The sequence below is a fragment of the Sinohyriopsis cumingii genome, chromosome 18 (assembly GCF_028554795.1).
Source record: "Sinohyriopsis cumingii isolate HCF-2022 chromosome 18, ASM2855479v2, whole genome shotgun sequence".
NCBI lineage: Eukaryota > Metazoa > Mollusca > Bivalvia > Unionida > Unionidae > Sinohyriopsis > Sinohyriopsis cumingii.
The window spans coordinates 75,089,769-75,107,808 of record NC_142978.1 but is presented as its reverse complement, the minus strand read 5'-3'; the positions used below and the strand labels follow the sequence as shown (position 1 = coordinate 75,107,808).

The 18,040-nt window shown below is 34.4% G+C and overlaps 1 protein-coding gene across 1 annotated transcript in view; it reads right to left on the bottom strand.

Moving 5' to 3' along the window:
• Positions 1 to 16,858, bottom strand: part of LOC149776998 (carbonic anhydrase-like) — a 62,628-nt gene extending 45,770 nt beyond the window's left edge. The window contains exon 1 of the mRNA XM_089941753.1: positions 16,711 to 16,858. Within this exon, the coding sequence (XP_089797879.1) occupies positions 16,711 to 16,792 (82 nt within the window). The 5' untranslated portion in view covers positions 16,793 to 16,858. The remainder of the gene's footprint in view (positions 1 to 16,710) is intronic.
• Between the last annotated feature and the right edge of the window lie 1,182 nt (positions 16,859 to 18,040).

The window sequence follows — 18,040 nt, the reverse complement described above, 5'->3', positions numbered from 1 at the left end:
GGTATCACTCCTGACTTGAAATATGTACTCGACAACCATCAAACCATTCATTTTACCGTACCAAGTATGTAAAACACATTTAAGATAAGGTAGTGCAACGATTAGTGAGGCTAATTTGGAATTTATGGATTTAAACTGTAAATTAACTTGTGCTCAGTGCTCAAATTGCTAGTACCTCTGGTATATCTTGATCCCTGTATAATCTTTCTTAGCATACCATATGTTCGGTATTGAATATTAACAGTGTTAAAGCAAAACAATACTGACCCAAATGACGAACAGTAAGACCCTGAGATACAAACAAATATGTAGGGTGCCATTAATATTACCCAAATGACGAACAGTAAGTCCCTAAAATACAAATATCCAGGGTTCCATTAATTATATCCAACTGATGAACAGTAAGTCCCTAAGATACAGATAGGTAAGTGTAATGTTTGGGTTTTGTAATGAGAGAGGAAAAGACCAGTTTATACAAACACTTGTTGATTTTACAACATACATACTATAATCTGACCTGCTTGTCAGACCTGCATCTAGCACCCTATCTCTCAGCCTTATCTCAGTTCTCTAAGTTGCTGATTCAGGAGTGGGAAATTCTATATTACCATATAGCACTGCTTGTAGAACACTACAGTAGGGCACCGTATAATTTAACCTTTACTTAAAAAAGCTACCATGTGCGATGACCGCCTCATGCAAACACATTGCACATACATTCAACATAAACTCACTGGACAGTTTGTATGATTATCAGCCACATCAACTGATTCAAGCATTGACCAAAAGGTACCGCAATTATTGCAACCATTGACCAAATCATTTTCATACTTTTGTCGAGTTTACAAACTTCTGTTAACCTTCAAAAGTTGGCCGCACATAAAGTAATGATAGTGTCAAACAATGCCAGCCCTTGATGAATTAAAATGAACTACAACTTCTTGGCTTTTGAAGAACTCATATCTGCAATAATCACCACTTATACTGTTATCAGAAATAAAAATACATCAATAAAGTTTTTTTATGTCTAAATTTTGATATATTCCCTCTGTTCTAATCAATAGCAAGAGCACTTTTTGCAGGTTATTCATTTACAATTCGGAGATACTGTAGCTGCATTAGTACATCATGATTACAGGGTTTAAAAATACTAGAAATATCAGCACATGCCTTTCAGATTTTAATGTAACATCCATTACAATTCCTGATAATGGTTTGAAAGTTGCAAATGTCGGTCGTAACTGTATTTAGGCTAATGTATAGATGGGCGTTCAGCCTAACATTGACTAACATACTTGCAAAGAATATTCGGCTATGAACCGCACGTGACTAGTCAAATTCATATCATGAGAGATGTGCATTTCAAAGTAGAAAATAGCTTCAAGGGGATCATATAATGGACAGTATTGAAATGCTGAAAGTTACGCTATTTATCAAATATAATAACAATCTTATGTTTATTAAAACCAATAGGACCGGTCTCGTTCAGCTTTTGTGATGCTGTAGTACTAATTATAAGTATACTTACTGCCTGAGTATTGCAGACGGTGAGTATTTTATGCATTGATTCTTGAAACAGTTTTATTCCTGAAATGTAATGAAATAATCTTTTTAAAATGTTTGTCCTGTCTGTCCTAATATTTTTTTCTGGTAAATAGCAGAATGGAGTACCAGTCATATTAGATAAAATAAAATAAGTGCCCGACACTCATGGACTGTGGAGACAAAGATGTTGAACTAACAGAAGTATAATCACGAAGTAAAAAAGCAGTGTATACAACAAGCATCTATTAATATCGATTATATCATGTTCCCATTTCGCTTCCTGTTCATACACAATATGGCTGTCAGGTGTCGTTAGCTGAAATGTAGAAAGCTCCCAAACGAAACTAACAATAAGCTGCTTACAAAAAATTGATCTCATTTGCTCCATTTCTAACCTCTTGGTCAATCCAATGGTCATCCCAATGGTAGACCATTGCATAGGTAGTCCGAATAGATTGCGGCTTCTTTGTTCCGAAAGCATTTCCGGCGAAAAAAATGTATGCTTCTTCTGTAAATTACTCCGCCGACTTACATCCGTGGCATAGTTTTGTTTCGCATACATAACCGAAAGTGTTCCGATTGACTTGAGGTTTCTTCACGGAAAAGGCTGAAAATGATATGCTTTGATTAAACCTATAGTAGCCAGGGCATTAATTTTCTTAAAGAATCACATGTTGCGCAATATTGAAAATACCAGGAAACTAGGTAATGATAGTAGTCCATGCGAACACACACACAAACACAGAGGATTTCAGGAAAGTCTCATCTTTTTCGAACTTAATCCTTTCAAAAATTAATAAAGCTGCACTTTCCCAAGTAATGGAGACTCAGCGTTAGATTCTTTCGATTTCAAGAATATGGTTGAATCATTACAAGGTAATTTCTTCAGTGTGTGTGTGTGTGTGTGTGTGTGTGTGTTTACTAGTCAGATGCAGAGTTTCATTGTTCTCGTATATTTATTGTCTTTTGGCAGAAGAAAAAAAAACAGCACATGAAACCGAAATGTTTCAAACTAGATCGACGATCTTCTAAAACTGAATATTTCTTCACAAAATCTAGTAACTCAGATTTCCGTTTAAGTGGGACACTTAGGTTTTTAAAGAATTTTTTCAGTATAGTATAGTATATTAACCGTCCTGTGCATCAACTGCGGTAACTTGAACAACACTTAATTTTCCCTGTTCGAGTGAATCACTGGCTGCCAAATGGATTAGAGGCTTCGTCGAGACAGATCATATCAGGAGCAATATTTTTTAACACCTTTACCAGCATGAACTCGAGCTCTACCGGAAAAAAACTAAACTTAGATTTGATTGGTCGACTATATCCTTAAAAGTTAAAGTTCAATAGAGGATTTAAAGTTTTAAAATTCCTAACAATTTCGTCATGATAACTGACCACTAATTTAAGTCATAGACTGTCCACTTATAAGCTTCAAGCTTGAGTTTTATACTGAGAAAGTTTTGAACATACGGGGCCTTAGATAATAGGCTCAAGTTCACAAGTGGGAAGTGTGCTTTTTCTTATTACAAAGAACAATGCATCGAATTGTTTCAATTCCTAATATTAATTGGTGCATTTGTATCTAAAATGTTTGAATCGTCAAAGAATATGAATATTTCAAGCCATTGTCTTTCGTTCTAATCGTTTGACTCATATATTGTATATGTTGTAATCTCCAATTACAAATTTATGAAATTCAAGATATTTAGACTAAGATATACATTGGCGAACGATGACACTGCGTCCTATTAGACGTGCTTGTCTGCAAGTAAAAATTAGTTTATTTGAGTCAGTGATTGAAGCTCTTAAACTATTGATATTCACGATGCATGATGATCATAGCTCCGAAGTCCAGACTCACAGTTTTATCCCGAGTTTGAAACATCCCGACCTGAAGTAGTGGTTCCAAAAGCCGGTTCAATATATGTTAAGGCTATTACTTGAGAAGGCAGATTTATTATGCCAGTTTATTATGGAAGGGATACAGACAAAATGCATCAGAATTCTTCTGTATCACGCTGTTGGAAGTTTCTCGGTAAAATTTCAAAACAAGACACAAAACTATCATTAAATTAAAGGCAATAGCGACGCTGAGTTTTAGACCGTGCGGTGATTTGATCTTTTTTATTTCCCAACAGTTAAAATATTTTATGTCTGCATGTTTTCCAAACATTGTGCAGATCACATTTTAATTTTATTGAATTCACATCTCTCTCTCTCTCTCTCTCTCTCGCAAATATGAATATAGCACGTACGGTTGGTACCCCAGTAATATAAGCAAGCATAGCTTGGTGGTGACATCGTGCAATGATCGGACCCGTGGGTGGGGTAGGGTTGAGAGACTGAGGGATAGAAAAATTTACATGGTCTGCTTCCATTGGAAAATTTCTTTGAAGGGCAGAGAAGTGCAACCACATATATGTGTGTCATAGGTTATAATTTTGGAAAGTTGTATTGAAGTTGAAAGTGTGTAAAATTTAGTTTCTTTATATGTTTGCTTTGTTTCAGAATTGTAACCAAGCATTTGAAACAACAGAAACATATCCTACCATCCTACCTTTAATGTTATAGACCAGAAACGAATTTGTACATTGCAATCAAAATGGGGGGGGGGGGGAGTGTTGCTATGTACGAACATGTCTTTTGATAACTCTCTGTTAAAATGCATTTAAAGAAAAACATGAAACTAGAGACAAAAACAAAAAACTAAAACCTAAAACAAAAACTCCAACATGAACTGAAGATACTCTCTCCGCATACATAAAGAACCTTTATATTTTACATTAGCATATTTTTGTTGCGCTGAACAATGCACAGTGTAACCTGATTGTGTTGAACATCCTCGGCTCAAACTACGGAATCTTATCTCATTTTATCTTATCTATAACGAATAATTCAATTCTAATGTTCAAAGTTATATATTCTAATATAGTAACATCTTTTACCTACTGTTATAAAGGTCTGGTACAAATAATATGGAGGCAAGTGTTTTATCTCTGGTCCAGTTGAAATTATTTTGGAGAAATTTGTTTTATCCATGATTGAGTTCAATTTGTATTGGAGACACTTGTTTTATCCATGGTCCAGTTCAATTTGTATTGGAGACACTTATTTTATCCGAGGGGTACCTGAGAACATTTGTACCGAGGGAGACGAGTTTTCTTTATTTTTTGTACTGTTTGCTGACGAGTTTCATTTTATTTTCAAAAACTTGGGTTTGCAAACATCGTTGATAATTATTGTAAAATAAATGGATCTAGATATTGACCCTGATTAAACCTTAGGTCTTTGGTAATCGGGGTCCACTAAGATAAGCGAAAGTATGAAAAACAGAAGGAAATAATATCTCCAACGTTCAACAAACATTGTTTGAAACTTAACCAAATGTGCAAAAAGCATTGACTGATAAAGCACTGAATGCAATAAATGTCCTTATTTGTAATATGAAACAAGCTGTTACTTAGCTTACAATGAATTAAGTTTGTTTAGTATTAGTTTAGAATTATAAATTTTGTAAGTATTATACTGAGTACTGTGTGTAGAAAGTTATTCATTGGAAGTAAATAAATAATATTATTTCCTGGGTTACACTCTTAAAAGATACTTGAAACATCTTAGGTTTTGGTGAAGTTTGAATGTTCCCATGTTCTGTAAATTGCTCCAAGTTTATTTCAAGTTTTGAACAAAGGGTTACAGATGCCTTTCTGTCAGATTTGAATAATAAATTGCAAACTTATGATAACTTGTCTTTATATAAACATATCAAAACTTGACTTGGTATCTAAGATCATTTCGAACCAAGTTGTGTAGCTGTTAGTGCAAATCAGATTTGACAAAACTGGGTGTTTCTCATAATCTGGGAGTCGAAACATGGAGATATGGAAGCAATAGAATCGATAGAAGTTAAAGATATTATATGCTTTGAGACATCCATGATATTCAAGATGAAGATAATTGTCTTTTAATGAGTCCAGTATATACTAACTTACATGTAAACCTAATTATAACGTACTTCTTTAACAAACCTTCATGTATAAATACTTTCAATTGTTAGCTTCTGGTAAAAAGAAAATATGTTCACTAGATAAATGTGTTTATAAATCTCTTAAAGAAGAGATTGGTTATTATTTTCCCAGTAATTTGTTATAAAAGTTATTCTTAATTTGTAGATCCTCTCCTTTCCAGCTTTTACTGATTACGTTTTGTGAGTATCTGTTTAAAGTTGAAGGTATAACATTTGATAACCACGCAGTTTGTAGTAATTATTTTATGATAACAAACAAGTGAATTGAATTGTAATTGCTACCACTATTTTAAGCGGCTTACCCTCCCAGGGAGCGGTTTTGTCATCCTTGCTAACAGTATGAAAGCGGTTTTGTCGTCATTGCTAACAGTATGAAAGATATTTTGTCGCCATTGCTAAAAGTGTGATAGCGGTTTTGTCGCCATTGCTAAGAGTATGAGAGCGGTTTTATCGTCCTTGCTAACAGTATAAGACGTGCTTTGTCGTCTTTGCTGACTGTATGAGAGCGATTTTGTCGCCATCGCTAAACGTGTGAGAGCCGTTTTGTCGTAATTGGTAACAGTATGAGAGTGTTTTGTTGTCGTCATTGCTAACATTATAAGAGTGTTATTGTCGTCCTTGGTAACAGTATGAGAGCATTATTATTGTCATTGCTAATAGTATGAAAGCGATTTTGTCGTCCTTGCTAACAGTATGATAGCGTTATTGTCGTCCTTGCTGACAGTTTGAGAGCGTTATTGTCGTCCTTGCTAACAGTATGAGAGCTGTTTAAGTCCTTGCTAACAGTATGAGGGCGATTTTTCTCGCCATTGCTAAAAAGCGTGATAGCGTTATTGTACGACCTTGCTAACAGTATGAGAGCGGTTTTGTCGTCCTTGCTAACAGTATAAAGCATCAAATTTGCGTTTACTAACTTTAATACAAGGTACAATCTTCTTTACAGATGACGTGGTGAAGTATTGGCTTATATTTGTATATAATTATACTTTTTTTATGAATTGTGTCGGCATTTAGAAACAATTATCCGCACGAGTCGCTTGTTCATCTAATAATTTGTGATATTGTCGTCGTTTTATGACAATACTGAGTCGCTGTATCCTCATAATATTATATCATCTTGTTACAGATATTTAGAAAGCAATGAAGCAACTGTATCATACTGAAGATACAGTTAATTCGGTTGGTAGCCAGTTGTTCTGCATACAAAATGAATTAAGTTAGATATAATTATGTAAAATTGCGTCGACGGAACTGAAACTGCACGATATATGAAAGGCAATGAACACAGAGCGTTCTGAAATTATGACATCGAGGTGTGGTAGTGCACTCTATAATAAACTATTCTTCAAATGCAATTGTAATAAACTTAGGGTGTGTGATATTCGTACTTATGTTTCCATATACAGCTTTGTTAGGATTAAGTAATTTTGTTGACTATGTCAACTCGAATAATTAGCAAATTTCTAAAAGCAAACGTCATAACGTACAGAATTCATGAAACTCTATGACAGCATGGATTAATTTCATAAAATGGATCCTCCATAAGTTCGTAACATAATAAATTGTCCGGATAAATTTGTATGTATATATATTTAATAATTTGAGATATGAATAATGTTTTGTATTGGGTGTTTGGGTCGTTTTGTATTGCGTGAGGTGAAGTACTACTATTCAGTTTTGAAATGATTACTAAAAGTCATACAAATGTGAAACAAGAAATAATATGTAAGAGCGAAATTAATGTTTCGTGATGTGTGGTCATTATGAGATTAGAGAAATTGTTGTAGTATTCGCGCATTCAAGAATCCTTCAACTGATAGCGACTGTTGTCTTGAGGCCCTTTTAAATCGGGGAAAAACAGACTTCAAATCCAGACTCACGTGGAAGTCGCATGATTAGCTCTATATTAAGACTCTTTGCTCGTAACACCATTTTCCAAATAATATTCTGTAAATGACGAAATATCCTTTATGTTTGTTTTTCTATAATAAAAATGTAACTGTAAAAATCTATAAAGATCTCTCAAAAAATATTATTATTCAAACAAGTATTCATATGTGTTATATAAAATGTACCTGATACCCCACATCCCATTCAAGTAAAAAATAAATAATCCATATCCATGCAACCCCTAGATTAACTTCAAGACTGCCTTTTTAACACTCTTACAAAAAAACAGACGTATGTGAAAGTGTCGGCTGACTGTAGCGTGAAAAATAATTCATGTCCTTTGTATGTTTTGAGTCCGTTTTCTTCGATTATTTTGTAGTTCCACAGTGTAGTAAGCATTAATACAAGACTATAATGTAGTATGCTTGATATTGTAACTTTGCACTTCATTTTTATAGTTTGAATAAGGAACTTGAGCTTTAAATCGTAAACGTTTATTTATAAAGAAAGAAATCGCTAGTAACATACTAACGCTTATATTCTTTTTTGCTGGCAAAACACATTACTAAATACTTTTCATGACACATTTAAAGTAAGAAATTGCGAGTTACATTTTAATGCTATACTTTTTCATATCACATTTTAAGTAAGAAACATCAAGTTTCATTCTGATTTCAATTTAAAGGTTTCATTAGATTTAATGTCTTAGTAACTTCCTACCCTAAAATTTGTCCCCCCGAACGATGGAAGGGCAAAATTCGTTTGAGTTTGGTGTAAGACCTAATATGTTAGCATGGTTGTCGTTAAGGCCAAGTCATCACATAATGTAGCGTACTTCATACGTAGAGGTCTGAAGTGTCGTTAAGACCAAAACATCACATGATGTAGCGTACTTCATACGTAGAGGTCTAAAGTGTCGTTAAGACCAAAACATCACATGATGTAGCGTACTTCATACGTAGAGGTCTGAAGTGTCGTTAAGACCAAAACATCACATGATGTAGCGTACTTCATACGTAGAGGTCTGAAGTGTCGTTAAGACCAAAACATCACATGATGTAGCGTACTTCATACGTAGAGGTCTAAAGTGTCGTTAAGACCAAAACATCACATGATGTAGCGTACTTCATACGTAGAGGTCTGAAGTGTCGTTAAGACCAAAACATCACATGATGTAGCGTACTTCATACGTAGAGGTCTGAAGTGTCGTTAAGACCAAAACATCACATGATGTAGCGTACTTCATACGTAGAGGTCTGAAGTGTCGTTAAGACCAAAACATCACATGATGTAGCGTACTTCATACGTAGAGGTCTAAAGTGTCGTTAAGACCAAAACATCATATGATGTAGGGTGCAACAAGCGTAGCGGTCTAATGGTAGATAGGCGTATGCAACCTTGGCAATATATTTTCCGCGCAAATCCGAACCAATAGCATGGTACTTTTAACAAATAGGTGAATATACTAAATTATGTCCAGATATGATTTTGCACCACTTTTGGGCTGATAATATTTCCATTTGTAATCTGACCAAAAAGTTTCTTAGACAACGTACTGCTGATTCCCGAAAAGGTGTTCGTATTAACAGAACGTAGACATAGGCAATATTTTATTTAAAGTCGGTATTTCCGTATGACAAAAAACAAGACAGCAACACTGAAAGTTAGACTGAAATTTATATTTAAATTCTAAAGTTAAATGTCATGCACAAAATATATTTTCTATGCTAAATATACGTGTATAGAAAAGAGTTACACAAGAAGGGAGTTGTAAATTTAACATTACATGTAGAAGTTAAAATCTACAAAAGCTAAGACTTAGTGAATGCACGATAGATTATATAAAGGAAAACATAGTTATATAGTTCAAATGTAGGTCTAATTGTAAGAAAAGGTAAACTTTCTTACTGATCAGATAAAAAAATCTGAATTGTATTTTTCCCAGTGCTTACTTAATTTTGAATAAATTAATGCAAATTACACATAATTTGTCTTCAAACCTGTCATCTTGGTTATGTTATTTAGTCATTTCTTATAAATTTGGGTCTGTATAGGTACCAGTTCAATTACCTTTTTTGGTCTGAGCATGGCACTTTGTTTTAGAGTGTGGCAAGACAGCCTTCATTTCGCTATAATTAATCAAATACATAATCACAAGTCGTAAACATCGCAAGAATAAGAAAGGTTGTTTATGCTTTGCAATATTTCTACAATAAATATATTTCCTCTTACAGTGCTTCACTCATTCGAAATTGCCCACGAATATAAAATAGCACATGATATGAGCACCTATTAGCTTTGCTATGATATTGTGTGATCTAATCACGAGTAGTTTTAATTTAATCGGAAAGGACGCTTGATATTAATATATTACATAAGACTTTGGTGTTGGCTGTGGTTTACGGATTCAGTTGCTCTGCCAAAATGTCATAGAGGATATTTATCTTGTTTTATTATAGATAAGGAAATATTTAAAGAGCGAAGTGGAAACATTATAATCTTACTAGTGGCAATATTTCCTTATATCCACTCAAAAAAGTAGCTTTTCTGGTATTATGTGTCTTTTAAGCCAAAACCTTCCATTTACATGGATTTGTTTCTCCATTCTTTGTCAATGCGATTAACAGCTGCATCATAAAATCGATAAACAGTAGTTCCTAAATTTTACAATAATGTTTGGACAGCAACATTTTGCAAATTTCGACTGCTCATGCAATGCTTCAAATTGTGTTTTATCAAATTAATGAATGCTTTCATTTCAAGAGAATTTGATTTTAGTTCTAACATTTCTTGCGCGAATTCATGCAATGAATATTACTTTTGAAACATGACAAACGCTGCAACAGTTTTCGACGCCTAGCATTATTAAGGAGTAGATCTGAATGAGTATCATCTATATGCAAGTAAATTGGTTCCTATGTTTATTTCAGACGTAAATTTTGAGTGTTGGCAGAACTTGCAGGTTTTTTTTCGGTAATAGACGCTGCACCCAAATTTTGATTATCACTTAATTTTGATTTGAAATCGACACTACTTAATATCTGATTTTCCCATCGTTTTCAGATATGACTTTGATTCTGATGACAGTTAAACTGCTGATTAAACAGTTTTATTACTATATGTAATCAAGAGTTTTGCGTATAACATGTATAGGATACTGTAGTGGTGACAGAATATCGAATTGTAACAGGTCCTTTAAATTCAGTCATTGATAATTTGCATGATTCATTTGGAAAACTAATTATAAAAAGTCAATGCTTGAGGGCTGCATTTTTTTAAGGTTCATTTTTAGTCATTCCTGACGGCGCCTTCTCATTAATTACATAAATGTATAATTGAGGGTCAACGTTCTTGACACATATTAAGATATGTTTATCCTGATGGAGAGAGAGAGAGAGAGAGAGAGAGAGAGAGAGAGAGAGAGAGAGAGAGAGAGAGAGAGAGAATAAATTAATTATGCTTAAATATGGAAATGCACGTCTGAATAACATGCGTAAGTTCAGATATACATTATATATGAAACAACATTTGTTTCAAAAGTGATATTCTACTGATATATTTGAACATCTCACTATGAAATATCTAATAAAAGAATTTTATTGGATAAGATACGGTAGTTTACGTACTATTACGTTATGACCTCTTTTATAGGAAGAGGAGGGGTAATTATCCTGAGCAAACCTTGTCACTGACAGTCTCCTATCTGATTACAAAGTCATCACAGTATAACTTTTAACTATCTGAAAGTACCGAGCCAAAGAGTTATAACTCAGAGAGTTGCATATCAAGGCTAAATGATATGTACCTACTCAGACACAGAAGTTACATACTCTAGTATCAAGGCTCAAATTCACGTATCAATCCTGAGTCAGGTGTTAAATACCCGAGTATCTATCTCAAATCCTTTTGCCTACTCTGACTCCGTAGTTACATACCATAGTATCAGACCTCAAATCCACGTACATACTATGACTTCGGAGTGACATACTCTAATATCTAGGCTCGAACCCATGTATCTACTCTAACCCAGGAACTTGATACTCGAGAACCGACGTTAGAATCCATGTAATTATTCTGACTCAAGAGTTACATGCTATAGTACCAAGGCTCAAATCCATGTACCTACTCGGTCTCAGGAGTCACATACTCGAGTATCGAGGCTAAACTGTAGGTACCTAATCTTACTCATAAGTCACATATCTGAATATCAAGGCTCAAATCCATGTACTTAACCTGACTCACATAGCCACTGAATGGTCCATCATAATTCTCGTACCGGCTGACGATACTGAATCTAATTCCGGCATAGAGAGCAGTTCCACCTAATCGTTTTCAACAGGCAGAAGTATCTCTGACATAAGTAGATTTTACAAATGCATAGAGTTAATCCATCCTAATGTACAAAAGTATAACTCATAAGAGAGGCTTAATATCCAAGTGTACATAAACGAGGCTTAGTATATGCAGAATTAAATACTCTTGAAGTACTGATATTCACGGAATCTTGGTTTGACGATAATATTATTAATGATGATATTCAGATTGAAGGATGCAACCTGTGATCGACATAGTAATCAAAGCGGAAATAGTAGTTCATGCTAAAGAAAATTGAAGGACGCAAACGTGATCGACATAGTAATCAAAGCGGAAATAGTAGTTCATGCTAAAGAAGATTGAAGACACGATTTGGGTTTTCGAGAAATTTCTGCACACAAAATGGTTTAGAATAGTTCCTGTCTAATCATATAATATCCACATTTCAATCTGGTTTTGATTGCATATATTATTTATTTATTTATTCTTTTTTATACTTTTCGGCTGACTGGACTGTTAGCCAGCTACTTCACAAGAACAATTTTTACTGTAAGATCCAGCTGGTAAAAAGGCATGGTCGTTGTCTGTGATATCAACTAGGTTAAAAATAGATTTTAGATTCTGGCACCTCGGCCGTCTTTATAAACAGTGTAGGGTGAGAAATTCTCTAAAACATTTGCCATAGTTTCGCGGTGATCTTTATAATGAGTGGGTATTCTTGGTGGAAAGTCTTCTTGGAGCAGTATTAGTACAGGAGTACCACAAGGGTCGATTCGAGGACCCATGGTCCTTTTCTCTTCATTGATGACAATGTAGATAAAAAAATCAATCTCATATACTGTTATTTATTTGCAGATGATACTTGTTATGTATATGTAATTTAATTATTTGTTTGTTAGTTTATTTTTTAAAATTCCATTACATGTTATTGTAATGTAATATTGTTTACTGGACTTGATTTTTTTATCAGAATTAAGTTCTGTTTGACCTGACTTTTATTTCACACCTAATAACAGAAACAATGTATCTAGTTTCTGACCTTGATTCAGAACCAGTAAGAGTTTTGGTGAAGAACTTTTTTAAATTCTTTCATAGAGTAAGACTTGTTAAGTCAAGGCTATACCTGGACGACATGATAATTATCATCTAACAAACTTCTATTCCTTCTGGAAAGATGAAATCTTTACCCCCATCCGGGCATCTGTTTTGCGTTTTAGTTACTCTTATAACTCATACTTTGATAAGAATTTAGTCAGTCGTGCCTGAACACTTGGAAAGTCAAGTTTTTTTTTTGTTGTTATGACCAGTTTGGGATAGTTATTGTATTTTCTTCAAATTACTTTGAATTCACGTGATTCTTTCCCTTATGATACATAAGTACTTCAGATAAATTCTTGGACTAAAACATTTATTGGAAGTTATACTGTATTCAAAACCGGAATAATATCTTCTGTGATTCAACAAGAAACTGTTGAAATAACAGCACTTCGCAGGCTACAATATACGTCATCGTCTTCCATTTTGGATTTAATCGGAATTCGAACTCAGTTTCATTCAGGACTTTTATTACTAGGACTTGTATTCTTAGATTATGTTTGCGTTTGATTCGTATAACCGTAATTTTTTTTCTTCTATTTGTTTCACTTGATATTCTAGGGAAATAAAATTATTTGCTAAATTTTACAAAGCTTGATGTCTTCACTCTTTTATGTTACTTTTTGTAAGAGCATAGACTCGTAATATACTAGTTTGCACATAATAGTAGAATATCATCAATGGTTGATGCAGTTTTTAATTCAGATCTTGATCAAATACGAGTTTGATTTAGAAACTGGCCAGTCCAGTTTAATCTCGACAAGAATGCTTTATCTACATAGCAAAATAAACCATTTCATGCCGAATTATATGTTAATGATTGTTTAGCAAATGATTTCCAAATGTATTTCTATTCAAACAGTATTGTACATTTTCGTTTTAATTAACTAGATACATACGTTCTTTATCTAGGTAACATATTCTTTCTCTTTCTCTCTCTGTCTCTCTCTGTATTACATATACATGTATATGTGTCTTCTGCATGATATGTTTACAAGTCATGTATTTACATTACTTTTTATTTATATGCAAATTGCACTTACTTCCAAATGATATGGTCACTTATAAACTTTTTTTATTAATAAAGTGTTTTAAAAATATGTTCAAACTAAAGATCGTGGTTCCACTTCAGAAGTCGTTCTTTATTGGAATGTTAAAATGATGAATCGGTACTTTTCAACATCAGTGAGTAGCAATGAAGATCTAACGCGTGATAGTGCAGTGGCATCAGCGTATGTTTGTCTTGCAATGAAGATCTAACGCGTGATATGGCAAAACTTCCGAAAAATAAGGTTGCTGCAAATTATTATAAATACGAAATAAAATGCTGATATGGAAATGGAAAAACTAAATACAAGATACAGGGGATACATGAATGTGTAAAGCAAAACATTAATCTGATATAACAATATGATATGAACATATATTTTATAGAAAAATCAAACTAAAATTACGTAATGCTGTGGAAAAATAGTAAATAGAGGCTTAATGTATAAGCGCACAAATCAGTTCGATATACGAAGTATAGACGAATTTTGTTAAGCTCACTATTTTGTTTTTAAATTCTAAATAATGGGTTATTAATAGTCCACATTTCAATGAATGGATTAAAATTGAGGAAAGTAAAAGATATAGAATGTTATCGTTGTACTGCAACTTTCTTTTTAAATACTACAAAGCACATATTTTCTCTTTACCGCTTTGTTTTTTAGATATCTCTGTGCGAACGGATGTAGAGGAAGAATTTTCAAAGATATGTTTTAATTTTGATTAGAAATATTTTATTTCATCAGATATAGTGAAATCCTAATAGTTGTGTGCGGCCTGTAGTTGTAGAAGTTTGTACAAGACTCCATTGGTCACAGACAGAACGAGGCTACAAAGGCTCTTCACCCATATTGGATTTTTGTTTAACAAGGAATGCCTAATAAAACAAACTCTAACAAGACTTACCTCCCTTTATAACTTTTCTCGCAGAAGAGATAGGTCGCTGACGCAAGCTAAATTTTCAACAAAAGCAATAACGTAAAGGAAAAACAAATCATACCAAGAAATACAAATTCCTAAGATAATTGTTATGTTCATTCTGACGTCTGAAACACTCCGCTGCATATCTGACCCTATATATCTGATTGCTATTCCCGCCCATAACGCCCCTTAGCCATAATCTATGGCACATTTAACTCCTGATATATTTTTTTCATTCATCAAGTCGTCATTTACTTTTCTGTGATGGACCAAACTGAGGCTACAGGCCCCAAAACTTAAGGACATAAACGGGCATTGCTCAATAAAAGCGTATCGCTTTTGTGGCTAAATCACCTTAGGAACAGCCTTCACGAGCAGGAGATTTTAAAATATGCCAAACACTCTACATTTACGGAAGCATTGTGAAGGTATAAATCCAAACACAAACTCCAAACAACGAGAAATTTCAAGTATTATGTTACTTTGAATACTTTCCACACGAATCGTGCACATTGTCATTGGATGAACTTAGGGTGAGAAAATGATGACGTTTTTCTGTTCGATATTCATTGCTACTCCTACCAATTACATTCTACGACAAATGGTCAAAGGGGTGCGGAAACTCACTCGCTACGCAAGCAGAATCTAACACTCAGCTTTAGGAAGAAACCTACCCAATTCATGTTTAAAAGTACCAGGTGTATAAACTGAAACCTAGATACCGAAAAGTGTTCATCCTTAGATCTATAATATATGTTTAGACACACAGGCGCGGCCCTGGGGCAAGGCGAACGAGGCAACCGCCTTGGGGCCCGCGCTTTCAGGAAGTCAACTCCACAATGCAATTCTTTTGCTTGGGGCCCAGCGCTCATCGCTTGCTGAATGGGACCCCACATGCTGCCTTAGGGATCGCACATTCGAGGGCCGGGCCTGTGGAGACATGAATATCGAAAATTGAATAGAATGAAACCAATATAATCAAACAGGCTAGAGAGTTAGAAGTCATTTCAAGCTGGGATCTAGCCCATGTCGCATATAATGACAACTGCCGCAAACTCTCGTGTACCGACCTCTCCGGCGGCCTAGTGGTTAGAGCGTCCGCATCGGATGCGTCAGGTCGTAGGTTCGATTCCCGGTCAAGTCATACCAAAGACTTATAAAAAATACTAACAACTGCCTTGCTGGGTGCTCAGCATTAAGAGGTTAGTGTTGGGACTGGTCGGCCTGGTGTCAGGATAATGTGACTGGGTGGGACATCATGCTATATGTCTGCGGCATGATGCCCCTGTACTAGACATCACTATAAACTGTCACACTGCAGAAATCGTAGCATTATGAAGAATTGTTAAAGCTACGTTAAAAATCCAAATCACACGCACACGATCTCGTTGTACCAGTAAGCTAACAATACGTCCATGCTAGTATATTCCCAAAACATGATGGAACGAACACAAAGGTAAGATTTTAAGTGCACAATAAGTCTCGCGCTAGGAAGATGGAATTTACATCAGCTATATGCACAAAGCTATTTAAATATGATAGATCATTTGATCTAATTTGTTTATAACCAGATCGAGCATTGTATTATATTTTACCTGTGTCATACATACAATGAAGCAATATAATAAATGAAAAAGCCTAGCCGCAGAGTTTCGTGATTCATTCAAAATTTATATAACAAGTAATACAGAGTTATGTTTTAAAACTATTAACATTGGAAATGATAAGCGAATACAATGTATACATTTTCTGTTGCTTTTTACGTTGTCGATTATAACTGGGAGTATAATATATATCCTTGTTGATAAATAAAAAGTCAACACTTGACGCACTAAGCATGAAAGAAGTAGACAGAAAATTGTTTTGCTTACCTTCTGCAGCAAGAGAGATTCTAAGAATGCAGAGAATGAAGAATAACGTTGATTCCATGTCTAACCGTGCATGTGGGTGCATTTCTGAATTGAGATTGGTGGTTTCTCGGAACGGGGAAAGAACACGGTTTGTGTGCTGATGGCTTAAACGCACACTGATACTTGGATTCAGTCGAAATTTATACTGGAGCCCTATCACCTGGAAACCACGCCCTAATCATTAGCATATTACAGCATGCAAAATCAAAGTAGTTTATGCCGGCACTTACCTCGTGCAAATGGTCTTTTTCCTTTCATATTTTCTTTCTTTCTTATTTATTTATTTACTTATTGCATATAGAAAATTGCATGAAGAAACGGTAAAATAATGTCTACGTTGTGAGAATTTGGATCTGTATACGATATATAATGGTAGCGAGATAGATGGAAAAAAAACTGACCTGGAATATATCCCTAAGGCACCTGCCTATTCATCTGTAAAACGTCATGGTCACGCCTTTTCCACTAGTAGTGGTCGGCATCCAATATGTATGTATTGGCACATGTTAGGGTTTGAGTGGCATACAGTGACATACAGCGAGTACGATATTTCACCCTTTAACAAGCTGAATATAGTCATTTTTATTTTAAAAACAAACACAAGTTGCAAATGCATGATTTTTACGTCATTCGTATATATATATATATATATATATATATATATATATATATATATATATATATATATATATATATATATATATATATATACACACACACATATATATATATATACATACACACACACACACACACACACACACACATATATATATATATATATATATATATATATATATATATATATATATATATATATATATATATATATATATATATATATATGTGTGTGTGTGTGTGTGTGTGTGTGTGTGTGTGTGTATGTATGTATGTATGTAAAGTGTCGAATTTTGATTTGTATCGAACCTTAAAGTTGAATGCGTTAGTAGTGTAAAGGGACGATTCAGCCTCAAGGGGAATTAGCATTACAAACCACCCTGGGACTGTTTAGCCTCAAGGGAAATTTAACATGGACAAAAAACCCCTGGGACTGTTTAGCCTCAAGGGAATTTAACATGGGAAAAAAATCTTGGGACTGTTTAGCGTCAAGGGGAAATGGAACAGGGTCGGGACCCTATTTCAATACGGTCCCGACCTGATGGGTCTATGGAAATGGAACAGGGGGAAATTTGAAACAAGGAGGTCTCTATTTTTTATTTTTATTTTTTTTTTTTTAAAAAAGGGGGTAGGCAATGAAAGTCAAGATGTTTTCGAGACCTATGAAGGGGCC